The sequence below is a fragment of the Scyliorhinus torazame genome, chromosome 5, assembly GCF_047496885.1.
Source record: "Scyliorhinus torazame isolate Kashiwa2021f chromosome 5, sScyTor2.1, whole genome shotgun sequence".
NCBI classification, from domain to species: Eukaryota; Metazoa; Chordata; class Chondrichthyes; order Carcharhiniformes; family Scyliorhinidae; genus Scyliorhinus; species Scyliorhinus torazame.
The window spans coordinates 113,646,036-113,660,998 of record NC_092711.1 but is presented as its reverse complement, the minus strand read 5'-3'; the positions used below and the strand labels follow the sequence as shown (position 1 = coordinate 113,660,998).

At 44.2% G+C, this 14,963-nt stretch overlaps 1 gene segment (V, D, J or C); it reads left to right on the top strand.

Annotated features, from left to right (window-relative positions):
* Positions 1-221: 221 nt before the first annotated feature.
* LOC140419468 (Ig heavy chain C region-like) lies at positions 222-11,357 on the top strand. The segment is given in 5 exon segments: positions 222-312; positions 7,185-7,478; positions 7,688-7,996; positions 8,632-8,940; positions 10,912-11,357. Coding segments are annotated over 5 exon segments (1,323 nt in total).
* Positions 11,358-14,963: the final 3,606 nt, after the last annotated feature.

Below are 14,963 nucleotides of genomic sequence, written 5' to 3'. Positions count from 1 at the left end.
AATAAGAATTAATGTGGAAAATTGGTGGTCGTAATTGAGTCACAGTTGGTGTTTTCAATAACATTTCCATGTCTGTGAAATATAAAACATTCGGTCATTTATGAAGAGAGAACTGTATCCACAAATATTAATATAATTTCCTGAAAATAAATCGTGAATTTTCTTTGCCGCTGGTTTGTGAATATTTAAAATAATGGCGGATTTATATCTATTTTGTGCAGGTGCGGTTATTGTATGGAGCTGCCCAGGGAATGTGACACTGTGACTACTTCGACTACTGGGGACAAGGCACCATGGTGACGGTGACTGCAGGTAAGAACCATTCCGTCATTTACCAACTGTTTTATATTTTTCTGCCTTTTCAAAATCCATTCGTTCACTGAAATGTGTTTTGGTGGATCATGTATTGCGATGTTGTTGCAATGATTCATTTGATTCTGCTGAAAAGGGGTTATAGAATCCCGCGGTTTCTTGACAGAAAGATGCTGCTGAGGCATTCAGTCCCTGGTTGCTGTGATTTGGTGTTTATTTGCTGAGGATACTGTGTGGCTGGGTTACTTTAAATACAAAACGTCTGTTTTTACGATGTTTATTCTTGGTTCTATCTAAGTGGCTGCAGTTTGTACCGTCTTCTGCCCAAGTGTTTGAGATCTAACCCAACATTGTCAAAATGTGCTAAAGTTTCTGTATTATCTTATTGAACATGTTCTGCTTACTTGAAGTGCTGATGATATTATTCAAGTTTTCTGATTAGTTTACCTGTTCATTCATTTGATGACATGAGGGTTGGTGCATTCTAAATTGAGATTTTCTTGCAATATTACATTTGATACTTTTGGAAATGTTTGCAGAATTGAGCTGCTTCTCCATGATGTTTCATTCCTTCAGTGATGTGATTTGGTGTTTTTCTGCTGAGGAATATTTTTGGGTGACTTTGAGTAGGAAAGTTTGTGAAACGGTTTGGCGTGTCTGTATTGTATCAACTCGGTGACACTGAGCGGTTCCACGTTTTGTGATTGAATGCAAAGAGTTTACGTGTTTGAAACTGCTTGTCGCAGGATTGTAGACAGAGAACAGGGAGGCTGTTACTGCATCGTGAAAAAAAGTGAAAATTGTAGATTAAACTAAGCAACGTGTTATACAAATCCTTTCCGAGCACAAGTAGTTGCTGGAATCAGTTTGCCGTTTGTGCAATGTTTAATCTCGGTGGCATCTGATGGTTGCAGCTTTTACCGTCTACTGCAAACATGAAAAACATTTAAATGTGTTTGAAAAATGTCTCAATATGAAAAAAATTGTTAACGTTTCAATATTTATTTGTTGTTAATATTCCAGTACCTCGCAATGCTATTGCTGTTATTCCAGGTTTCTGTGTAGTTTAGTAATTCATACATGTGGTTACAAGCTGGTTTGCTGGGTTCGATATTGATATTTTCTTGCAATATAAAGTTTGATTCTGTTCAATGTAGAGTTAAGTTGCTTCTCCATGAAACGGGTTTACGTCCTTCATTGGTGTGATTTAGTGTTTTGTTCAGCTAAGGAGATTGTGTATCTGAGTGACTTTAAATGATTAAGATCTGTGAAACGGTTTAGCGTTTCTGCATTGTTTAAACTCGGCGACACTGAGCGGTTACACGTTTTCTGGTTGAATGCAAACAGTCTAGGCGTTTGAAAATGCTTGAAGGGCGATTGTACGGAGAAAACAGCCAGTTTTAAGAAAATAATCCAATAAAGATATGTTGATGCCTTTTGTAATTTCAACTGATGCTTCCAGATTGAACGAAATAATGACTGAAACGCCCATGCAGAACATAATAACATTTATATAATTCAAACAATTGCAATGCGGTGATACAACTCCAAATTAACCAAAAGTTATTTTATATTAATATAATTAATCATTAATCACCTTTCACAATCCTGCTGTGATCTGCACGAGGTTGACATGACCGGACAGGTTTCTAGGCTGGAAATACTTTGTAATTCCAGTTATTCTATTATTTCTGTGCCGCTGCAACCATATTATTCCTTCACTGTAATTTGTAGTTGGATAGCGAGGTAATTATCACTAATCTAACCTTAAATAGTTTTCTGTGATGTGGAAGTCGTTGCCAATCAAGGAATTGTTCCGATGATTTTATTTGTATTGTAGGAAAGTTCAGATTGCATATGGCAAGAGATTGAAAATTAAAAGCTTGAATGTCAAACCGATGTATTTATTTACAAAAGGTTAACAGTAGCTTTGCATTTTATAATGACATCCTGTCTCCCACGGCTGTGCTTTTCACACAATAGAATTACAGGAATAACAGATGATAGGAAAGAAAGAATGATTCTATCTTAGCTTTAGGCTTAAATTTTATTAAATGCTAAATTCAACAACAAATTCTGGACTCCATTTGCACATAATGGGTCAGTTTTGCAAATGATTTGAATAAATATTACTGAGCTGTTCTCGTTACATTCGTTACTGTCTGAGAACAGATGGAATTTATGATTTATCAATGCGTTCAGAAAGGCGCTTATTTTACACATTTGTAGGTCGAATAGGGCAATTGGAGTAAAAAAATTAAAATGTGAATATAGTCAATTAAATGTTAAGATGTTTCCATCCAGTAATTTGGAGTTTATTGTTCAACATTGTTTTAATGTCAGGTTGTTTTAATTAAATCTCAATTTTTTCATAAAGCTCTGGGTAAAAACAAATTGAAGATTATTGAATGCTATTTTTATTATATTTATTATATAGTACAGATAATCTAATAAAAAAATTAGCTGACAATTAACAATAACGTACAATACAATATCAATGAGAATTAATTCAACATAAATGACCTCCTAGAATTGAATTGTATACTGGCGTGCAATATCTCAAAGGTTTTAGAGAATTTTAATAATATCTGAAATGAATTTAGGAAACAATACATGTCTATACACTGCTGTGTTCAGCTCAATTATTTTGCTGATTACATTCTTTTGCCCTGATTCTTTTGCTGATTACATTTAATTGTGTTTTTAGATCATATCAGTGGGTAATGTGAATATTTCCTGGTTTGTTTAATTATCGCCCTGACACTGAGTCTCTGTTATGTCATTAATCTACCCTGAATCTGTATTATTTAATCTGCTCATTTTCAGCAAAACTACTTTCTGCCCAATTATCGAGATTTGAGACAGAGAGAAATAGTTAAAAGGCGAATGCAGTTTTGAAATTAATGTCAGTTTAATTTAAAATAAGTCACTAAATTATTGTTGTCGGAGGTTGACCATTGATAAATCAGAATTAAATAGTTTCATGAAATTGACAGGTTGAACAGATCGACCTGCTGGAACTCGATTGTTGCCATTTATGTCTGTTCAGTTTCTGTGCGCGGGGTCACTGTGCTGGGACCAGGAATCTTCCTGACTGGTTGTAAATCTTCTGCTTCATTTTCCAGTATTTCAGGGAGTGCAATTTGATCAAGTCTTTCAATAAAACTTGTATCTGTGTGAAATGTGGAAATTGTACTTGATGTTTGACTAGGCGACTCAGGAAGGGGATTCCAAACCCAGATTGTGACAGTCAGAAAGAATTCAGCAACGCCAGACAAACTGTAGGTGGAGATTTGGTTGATTTTTAAGCAGTGATATATCGGTCTTGGGAATTTTCGATTAGGCAATGCAGAGAGCGATTTATTGGGTTACATTCCATGCAGTCCTTGATCTATTTAATGGGTCAGTGCAGCGGAGAAATCCCTTTGCATTTTATTTTTAATCCTATCCTAGGATTTTGGAGGCGCTGGCAAGGCCAGAATTTATTATATGTGCCTAATTGTCCCCTGGGAAAGTTTAGATGTGAGGCATCCTTGAATAGCTGCAGTCCATGTGGCGGAGGTATATCTGCAATATTGTCAGGGAGGGAGTTCCAGAATTTTGACTCAGCGACAGTGAAGGAATGGCGGTATATTTCCAAATCAGGATGGTGAGTGTCTTGGAAGGGAACTTGCAGGTTTTGGTGCACCCATACATCATCACAAACACATATACACTCTCACTCTCTCACGCACACATTCTCTCACATCCTCACACAAACTCATTCTCTCACACACATAATCACAATACTTCTTTCAAACAAACACACTGTCTCACACACAATCACACTCTCTCAATCTCACTCTCAGACACACTGTGACGATCTCGCTCACGCACACACATTCGCTCACACGCTCTCTCGCTCACACACGCGCTATCTCACATGCACTTTCTTTCACCAAATCTCTCTCATGTACCTTGCCTCTCACTCACACACACTCTCAAACACACAGACCCTCTCTCCCCCTCACATACATGTATAATCGCTCTTCAAACGTAGCATTTTTTTCTTTCAGGCTCTCTCTCACACACATTCCCTCGTACACACATACACAATATCTCAGGCGCACAATCAACTCGCCAACACATTATTACTCTCACAGGTGCACCCTGGCACATGCCCCGCATTTACAAAGTCTCGCACCCACCCTCTTTCACACGTCTTCACTCACAGATCCTCACCCTTCCTCGCTCACACACCCTCACTCACCCACATTCCCTCATACACCCTTACTCAGCCACCCTCACCAGACGCACCCACTCTCTGTCACCCACTATCACTCACCCTCATTTACTCCCTCACCCTCACTCACCCACGCTCACTGACTCCCCCTCATTCATTCACCCACTACACTCACTCACCAGCAATCAACCCCCGGACTCACCCCGGGAGCCGAGGAAAGTGCAGAGAGCCGTGGAAAGACTCCGGAGCCGAGAGAAAGCGCCGAGGCGGTGGAAAAGAGCAAAGAGGCGGCGAAAAGGCAGAGTTGGGAGGAAAGCACAGAGATGCAGGGGAAAGGACAGAAATGCAGGGGAAAAGACCGAGATGCAGCGGAACACACAGAGAGTCGTAGAAAAGGACAAAGAGTTGGAAAGAAGTGGAGAGAGCAAGGGAAAGGTGCAGAGAGCAGGGTGGGGGGTGGGGGGGGGGGGTGCGAGGGGCGGGGGGGGGGCGAGTGCGGGGAGCCGGGGGAACTGCAGAGAGCCAAGGGGGGAGGGGGTGCAGGGTACCGGGGGAAGTGCAGAGAGCCGGGGGCGGGGTGGGGGGGGGGGGGTAGTGTAGGGAGCCGGGGAGTGGGGGGGAGGTGCAGGGAGCCGGGGGAAGGTGCAGAGAGCCGGGGGAAGACGCAGAGAGCTGGGGAAGACGCAGAGAGTCGGGGAAAGATGCAGGGAGCCGGGGAAAGATGCAGGGAGTAGGGTGAAGGAGCACAGAGCCGGGGGAAGTGCAGAGAGCCGGAAGAAAGTCCATGGAGTCGGCGATAAGCGATAAGAATCGGGGTAAAGCGCACAGTGCTGGCAAAAGGCTCAAAAAGCCCGCACAAAGTGCCAGGGACCGGGAAAAGCACAAAGAACTGGGAAAAGTGCAGCACACCTGGTCAAAGCACAAAGAGCAGGAAGAAAATGCAAAGTCGAGAGAAAGTGCAGAGATGCGGAGGAAAGCGCAGAGAGCCGTGGAAAAGAGCAGAGCTAAACGAAAGTGAAGGGACCAGGAGAAAGGTACAGAAATCCAGCGGGAACCGCAGAGAGATGGGGGACGCACAGGGAGCGCGGGGCGGGGTGCGGAGGGATTGCAGACAGCCCGGTCTCAGTGACAGGCGGAATGTGGAGTTAACACCACAATCAGCACAGCCAGGAGCTTATTGAATGGGGGAGGAGGCTCGACGGACTGAATGGCCGACTCCCCCATGGTCCTAAAATTAGAGAATGTTGCAACTACTCAAATGTAGAACCTTATTGTAATTATATAAAGGTGCATTCAGAAGATATTTTTGAAGCAAAGCCACTATTCTCTGGTTTGGGGAATGGGGGTAGTGAAATGGAGAGAGGAGGGGGGATCAGTCAGTTTGAACAAAGGGAATTTCCCAAACTGCAAAGATACAAATGAAGAGACAACATTTTTAACACAAATTGATTGTGACGTACACAGCCCAGTTAGCTGGATTGTGACGTACGCAGCTCAGTTAGCTGGATTGTGACGTACGCAGCTCAGTGAGCTGGATTGTGACGTACACAGCTCAGTTAGCTGGATTGTGACGTACGCAGCTCAGTGAGCTGGATTGTCACGTACACAGTTCAGTTAGCTGCATTGTGACAGATACAGCTCAGTTAGCTGGATTGTGATGTACGCAGCATTGTTTGCTGGACTGTGACCTACGCAGCTCAGTTGGCTGGATTGTGACGTACACACCTCAGTTAGCTGGATTGTGACGTACACAGTTAGCTAGAATGTGACTTCCACAGCTCAGTTAGCTGCATTGTGACGTACACAGCTCAGTTAGCTGCATTGTGACGTACACAGTTCAGTTAGCTCCATTGTGACGTACACAGCTCAGTTAGCTCCATTGTGACGTACACAGTTCAGTTAGCTGGATTGTGACGTACATAGCTCAGTTAGCTGCATTGTGACGTACACAGCTCAGTTAGCTGCATTGTGACGTACACCTCGTTCAGTTTGCTGCATTGTGACGTATACAGCTCAGTTAGCTGGATTGTGACATACGCAGCTCAGTTAGCTGGATTGTGACGTACACAGCATTGTTTGCTGGATTCTGACCTACGCAGCTCAGTTAGCTGGATTGTGACGTACACAGCTCAGTTAGCTGGATGGCTGGTTTGTGATGAAGAGCGATCCCAACAGCGCGGGTTCAATTGCTGCACCGGCTGAGGTTATTCATAAAGACCCCCATTCTCAACCTTGCCCCTCGCCTGATGTGTGGTGACCCTCAGGTTAAATCACCACCAGTCAGCTCTCAGAAGGAGAGAGCAATCTCCGGGACTATGGCCTCATTTACATTTTATATCACATGGTGGCTGAAATAATGGGGGAAACCCTCTGCTCCTCTCGTTCAATCCAATCAAAGTTACACCATTCAGATTACATCAAACTGTGTTTTTTTCGATAGAGACGGAGAAAGAGATGTGAGTTTCTAAAGATGGGACAAAACGTAGGTGATTCTCAATGATATAACTGATAGAATATTCAATGTGGATGTAGGATTTAATTGGTAAATGTTAGGATAAACTCATAGTTCTTGTCAAATTATGAAATGTTTGGTTACTTATAAATCACAAATACCAGTGTCTAACTTGTTGGATCGGCCATTCTCTCCCAGCAACACCGTCTCCGCCCACTCTCTACAGCCTGGTCTCCTCCTGTCAGCAACACAACGCCGATGGCTCCGTGACCTTCGGCTGTTTGGCGATGGACTACTCCCCAGAAATCTCCAGCCTGACCTGGAAGAAAGATGGGCAGCTGATCACCACTGGAGTTAAGAAATACCCGTCAGTGAGAAACAAGAAGGGAACCTACACCCTGAGCAGCCAGTTAACCATCACCGAGCCAGGATGCAGCAAAATCAGCTGTGAGGTTCGACACAGCGGCTCAGACAAGAGCATTGGAATGGAATGTAAGTGTTGTGGAATCTGTGAGAAATAGAAAACCTATGATTATCTTCTATAGGGTATTGGAGTTAACTCATTTGTAATACTCTGCATATTCCTGATCCCTGGGAAATCCAGCTTAGTGTCTATTGACCACAAACATTTTTTAAAGCATATGAACTCATTTTGTTTATCAATTTCTTCTGCAAGAAATGTCTAATTGTGTTTCTTGAAGGTACCAGAATTTATGCTCCAAATGTTCTCCTCACCGTGAGTTCCAGTGAAGAAATCACAAGACAGAAATTTGCAACCATTGTCTGTTCAATCAACGATTTCCATCCAAAGTCAATGACGGTGAAGTGGCTGAAGAATGGACAACCCATGGGTTCAGGATTTGTCACCTCGCCCCCCTGTGAAGTGAACGGGAACTTCTCGGCGAGCAGTCGGCTGACAGTCTCCGCTGGGGAATGGTTCAGCAAAGCGGTCTATACTTGCCAGGTCACTCATCAAGAGGTCACCCAAAGTCGCAACATCACCGCGTCTGGTAAGAGACACAAACAGAGGAAAAAATAAATCATCCTGCACTCTGATGTTAATCAAAATCAGGAATTTACTTAAGTTAGTACAAAGCACAGAATAATTTCTAATTTACTGCCATGTAGTTTATGTTTCATTCTGATGTAAGAGCTGCATTTGGATTGCTCACCATTCAGGACTTGATCAGGATAGAAATAAATGTTTCCCTCAAATTTGAAGTAATTTAGTGAGTGAGGTGGACTCGATGTCAGCTTTATCCTGAGACAGCTGATTATATTTGAGCGGCAGTGGGTGTCTGAAACACTTAACTGATAACAGCTCCGGGGGAAAGTGTTGGAAGGTTCATCCAACCTATTTATGGATCAGCCTTCAGTACTGCGTTCCTGAGATCAGGAATGGAATATTGGCATTGGGAATGCTGCAACACTGGTTCGTTAGCATGGTATCGGGACTGACCATATTTCACAATGAGAGTAGTTTTCACAGACCCAACTGGTTTTCCATTGTGTACAGAAGATTAAAGGCGATCATTAGACGTTGTTATTTCGAATTGATTTAGTCCCATGTAGAGTTCAGGCTGAATACCGCTGTCCTGATTCTGAAGATCAAACTTGGGTTGATTTCTACTTTTTTCATTCGCAGATCCTTCCTGTTGCACTGTTGCCTCAGTAACAATACTGCCACCACCAATAGAACAGGTCTTATTGGAGGCGACTGTAACCTTAACCTGCGTCATTTCGAATGCTCCTTATGGAGTCAACGTGTCCTGGAGTGAAGCGAAGAAGCCGCTGAAATCAGAGATTGCCGACCAGCCTGGGGCAGATACTGAGAGTGTTGTCAGCAAATTAAACATTTCGACACAAGCCTGGCTGAGTGGGGCTGTGTTTGACTGTGTGGCGAGCCACCAGGACCTGCCAACTCCTTTAAGAATTTCAATCCACAAAAAAATAGGTGAGCGGTGAGACTGAAGCAATAAGTGAGTCATTGTGTCTATTTCTAGTGTCAGTGCAGCGGTCAGTATTTACCATTCAGTGTATTTATGGTCCATTCTGATTGGATATCCACTAACTAAATACTCGGGGCATTTAGAGTTTAAGGGGGAAATTGATATGCAGATGAACGAACAATGAATTGAAAACAGTGGTATTGGGTTTAGATAGAGCGAGACCATAGACCACAAGACTTAGGAGCAGACGTAGGCCATTGGGCCCATCAACACCGGTCCAGCCTGCAGTGAGGTCATGACTGATCTGATGTGATAATCTTCAACGCCTCTTTCCCGACTTATCCCCATATCTCTTGACGCCTTTACTGATTTAAAATCTGTCTCTCTCAACCTTGAACATACTGAACAACCCAGAATCTACAGCCCCCGGGTTAAATAATTCCACAGCTTCACTACTCTCTGAGAGAGGAAATTCCTTCTCATCTCTATTAAATAGGCGAACCCTTACATTGTGATCCTGCTCGCTGCTCCTAGACGCTCTCAAGGGAGAAGAACCCCTCAGCGTCTATCCTACGAAGGTCCCTGAGAATCATTCATGTCTCGATTAGGTCGTCTTCATTCCTCTAAACTCCAATAAGTAAAACCCAGCCTACTTAACTTCAGCTCATAAGAAAATCCCTCCATACTCGGGTTCAACTTCGTGATCCTTCTCTGGACTGCCTTCAAAACCAATCTGTCTTCCTTAGATAAGGGTGCCAAAACTATTCAAAGCATATCAGGTATAGTCTCACTAAATAATAATAATCGCTTATTGTCACAAGTAGGTTTGAATGAAGTTACTGAAAATTGCCCGTAGTCGCCACATTCCGGCGCCTGTTTGGGGAGGCCGCTACGGGAATGCCTTGTATAGTTTTAGCCAGACTTCCCCATGTTTATATTCGATTCCCATTGAAATAAATGTCAACATTCAATTTGTCTCCATGTTACCTGCAGAACTTGCTTTTTGTGGTTACTGCACGAGGACCCCCAATTCCCCCGTTACTTCAGCTTTCTCCATCTAAATAATATTCCGTTTTGTTCCTCCTCCTACCAAAGTGTCTAACCTCACATTTTCCAACATTCTGTTCCATCTGCCAAGTTTTTACTCCAGATTAAAGTCCAACAGGTTTGTTCTGAATCACTAGCTTTCGGAGCTTTAACCTGGTGTTGTAAGACTTCTTACTGTGCTCACCCCAGTCCAACGCCGGCATCTCCACATCAAGTTTTTACTCAGTAACTAAAGCTGTCTCTGTCCCTCTGTGGATTTTCTGTGATCCTCACCACTTGCCTTTCTACCTATTTTTTGTCATCTGCAAACGTGGGTATAGAACATTCATTTATTAAACACAGTTTTGAAATTCATGTAAATTACATGTACTGGCCCCCCCTCTCTCTCGCCTTCTCGTTATCACCTCAAATTAGGGCAATACATTTGTCAGGCAATGATTCCCCCTTCACGAAGCCGTGCTGACTCTGTTTGATTATATTAAGTATGTTTAAATGCTCAGCGATTGAATGCGTTATAATGGACTCTAACCGTTTCCCACTGACAGATGTTAAGGTCACTGGCCTATAGTTACCTGTTTTTGTCTCCCTCCCTTTTGAATAAGGGTGTTACATTGGCAGTTTTCCAATCCTCTTGGGGTAAGGTGGGGGGAGTCTGGTGTGGAGTTTATACACCAGCACAGAACAGGCGGGCCGAATGGCCTGTTTCACTGCTGTACACTTTCTGAAACCATCATATCCAACATCCATAAATTCTCAGGGAAAAGGCTTGTGTCCACCTCAGCTCCGAGCTCGGAAACCGGACAGATCCCAAAGTGGGAAATGGAAACCTTTAAAATCCAACACAAAACACATTTCTCTCACATCTAACCCGCGGTTCCATTGTCTCCGGAATTCCCCATTTTACTGACATTTTTGTACATTTTCTGCAGATCCCAATCCGCGGGAACCGTCCGTCTCTGTCCTACTGCCCTCGGCTGAAGACGTCTCCGCTCAGAGATTCGTCTCCCTCAGCTGCTTAGTGAGAGGTTTCTCCCCCCGAGAGATCTTCGTCAAGTGGACCGTCAATGACAAGCAGGTGAATCCCGGGAACTACAAGAACACCGAGGTGATGGCCGAGAACGGCAATAGCTCCTTCTTCATGTACAGCCTGTTATCCATTGCAGCGGAGGAGTGGGCCAGCGGCGCTTCTTACTCCTGTGTGGTGGGACATGAAGCCATCCCCTTGAAGATCATCAACAGAACGGTTGATAAATCCAGCGGTAAACCCAGTTTTGTGAACATTTCCCTCGCTCTGATGGACACCGTTAATTCATGTCAATGAGAATCTATGGGTTACATGTCTAACTGAAATAAAAATAAAGTATTTTTCCTCCAATTGTGATTTAAATGCACAGCCGCTTAATTAATGGAGCTTCCACTTTGCTGATATCAGATTGGTTTAATGAGACCCGGATTTCTAGAGGTCTCGGTCCCAAGTCTGATACAACCAGTGCTCCCAGCTCAGAAACACCCTGGGTTAGAGACAGAGCACAACTTATTCATAACAGAAGTCAGCAAAATATCTTCACTGACTTTCCCCCCTCTGAGAAGAAATCGGACAATTTCCCATTTCAGACAAACAAACACATCATATTTAGTCCTCAGTGTTCCTGCTTCTCCCATTGTCCGTTCCTTTAAAATTGATGTCAGATTTCATTATCATAGAATTTACAGTGCAGAAGGAGGCCATTCAGCCCATCAAGTCTGCACCGGCTCTTGGAAAGAGCACCCCGCCCAAGGTCAACACCGCCACCCTATCCCCATAACCCAGTAACCCCACCCAACACTAAGGGCAATTTTGGACACTAAGGGCAATTTAGCATGGCCAATACACCTAACCCGCACATCTTTGGACTGTGGGAGGAAACCGGAGCACCCGGAGGAAACCCACGCACACATGGGGAGGATGTGCAGACTCCGCACAGACAGTGACCCAAGCCAGAATCGAACCTGGGACCCTGGAACTGTGAAGCAATTGTGCTATCCACAAGGCTACCGTGCTGCCCCTAATTAATTTAAGATTTAAGTTGCTGTATCATACCCACTGGGAACTGAATTGAGGGTCACACAGAAACATGGACCAACAATCCTCAGTGAAAGAGAGGGGAAAGTGAAATTGTTAATCCACTATACCCCCACTTCACCAGCAGAGAGAGGGGGAGGGGAATTAGTTAATCCACTATACCCCCACTTCACCAGCAGAGAGAGGGGGAGGGGCTTTAGTTAATCCTCTGTACCCCCACCTCCCCAATAGAGGGAGGGGGAGGGGCTTTACTTAATACACTCTCTCCCCACTTCCCCAACAAAGAGAGGGGGAGAGGCATTAGTCTCCCCACTTCCCCAGACAAAGAGAGGGGGAGGGGCATTAGTCAATCCACTGTCTCCCCACTTCCCCAACAGAGAGCGAGGGGGGCATTAGTTAACCCACTGTCTCCCCACTTCCCCAACAAAGAGAGGGGGAGGGGCATTAGTCAATCCACTGTCTCCCCACTTCCCCAGACAAAGAGAGGGGGAGGGGCATTAGTTAACCCACTGTCTCCCTACTTCCCCAACAGAGAGAGGGGGAGGGGCATTAGTCAATCCACTGTCTCCCCACTACCCCAAACAAAGATAGGGGGAGGGGCATTAGTTAACCCACTGTCTCCCCACCTCCCCAACAGAGAGAGGGGGAGGGGCATTAGTCAATCCACTGTCTCCCCACTTCCCCAACAGAGAGAGTGGGAGGGGCATTAGTTAACCCACTGCCCCCCCCCACTTCCCCAACAGAGAGAGGGGGAGAGGCATTAGTCAATCCACTGTCTCCCCACTTCCCCAACAGAGAGAGGGAGAGGTGCATTAGTTAACCCACTGTACCCCCCACTTCCCCAGCAGAGAGAGGGGGGCATTAGTTAATCCACTGTCTCCCCACTTCCCCAACAAAGAGAGGGGGAGGGGCATTAGTTAATCCACTGTCTCCCCACTTCCCCAACAAAGAGAGGGGGAGGGGCATTAGTTAATCCACCGTAACCCAATTCCACGACAAAGAGAGGAAGAGGGGCATCACTTAATGCACCGTGCCCCCACTTCCCCAGCAAAGAGAGGTGGAGGGGTATTAGTTAACACACTGTGCCCCCACTTCCCCAACAAAGAGACGGTGGGGGCTGAGTTAACCCACTGTACACATGCTTCCAACAATGAGTGGAGCGGCATTATTTAATCCACTGCACCCATACTTCCCCAACAAAGAGAGCAAAGGGGCAATACTGACCCATTTTACCTCCACATTCCCGACCAAAAGAGGAGGAAGGTGATGAGTGAACTCTCTGTATCTCCACCTCCAGCAGGGAGATCCCAAAGGCAATTTGCTGAGCTGACCAGAGAGAGGGAGATTATTAACTCAATATCTTCACAGTCTCCAAGCAGGGAGTTTGGAAGTAAACGGATCTCTAGACTAAGAACTCAGTTACTGACATTACAAGACGTCATGTAGCTTACTGGCTGAAGGGTTTGAAAGATCATCATGATAACGATGTATTTTTCAGCACCCTTGTTCCTCTTATCCATCTGCTAAAACCGATTCCCCAAAATCCAAATCCAGATGGTGATTGAATTCTCCCTGGGTTTTCAGTGTTCTCTCCTGAGGCACCTCCTTGTATTTTTGCATTCGGTCAATGATGTCAGCTTGCAACTCACAGAAAACACAGTTAGAAGCAGAAAGTTCAACATATTCTACATCGGTATCAATAATACCCACAACTGGAAAAGCTGCAGGCAGCTGATACAAACACACAGACAGATAAAGACACAGACACTACACACACATGCACACAGACCCAAACATACACACGCTTACACGTAGACACAAACACACACATAGACACACACATAGAAACACATGCATAAACATACACCCAGGCACAACGAACCACACATATTTTGACACAAAAACACACGCAAACGTGCGCAACAATTCACAAACATGCACATAAACACAAGAAAGCACATGTTTATACACACGCAGACACACGTGCACATACACACACAAATCCACACACAAGCGGCTACACAAATGTACACAAACAGACACATACAACCACATGTCCACACAGGTACACAAACATATGAAACGAGACAAGCAGGCGGACTGAATAATATGAAACACAAATGTAACCAATAACATGAACATTAGCACAATTTCACGATGACATAAATAATTCCACTCAAACAGAGACAATAATCCACACTAACACACTTATGGTCTCACGTGGACACATATTAGCAGACTCGTACGCACATTAACACGAACACACATGAATACACATGGAGTCATCAATACACAGCAATAGATAGTTATAAACAATCATCTACGCATAAATAGCACTGCTGCCTCACAGCACCAGAAACCCGGGTTCAATTCCAGCCTCGGGTGATTGTCGGTGTGGAGTTTACAGGTTCTCCCGTGTTTGTTCCTGTTTCCTCCGTGAGCTCCAGTTTCCTCTCACAGTCCAAAGATGTGCAGGTGAGGTGGATTGGTCATGCTATATTACCCCTTAGTGCCACAACGTTAGGTGGGGGTACGAGGTTCTGGAGATAGGGCAGGGGCATGCGTCCAGGTAGAGTGCTCGTTCGGAGGGTCGGTGCAGACTCAATGGGCCAAATGGCCTCGTTCGGCACAGTAGGGATTATACGATGATGATTCTATGATGAAATACACGGATCAACAAACACACAAACGCACTTATCCAGACACAAACATTAAGACACTGACATGCATGTTGAACGTATAAAGACACATTAACACTTTTATTACTGGGCAGGGAAGTATAAACTTATATTGACACAGGCATTAATATATAAACATAGACTTCAACAGACAAACACACACAATCAAACACTCATATTTACACATTGACAGAAGATAAACAAAGTTCACATACAGACGCTGACACACAAATACACAGAT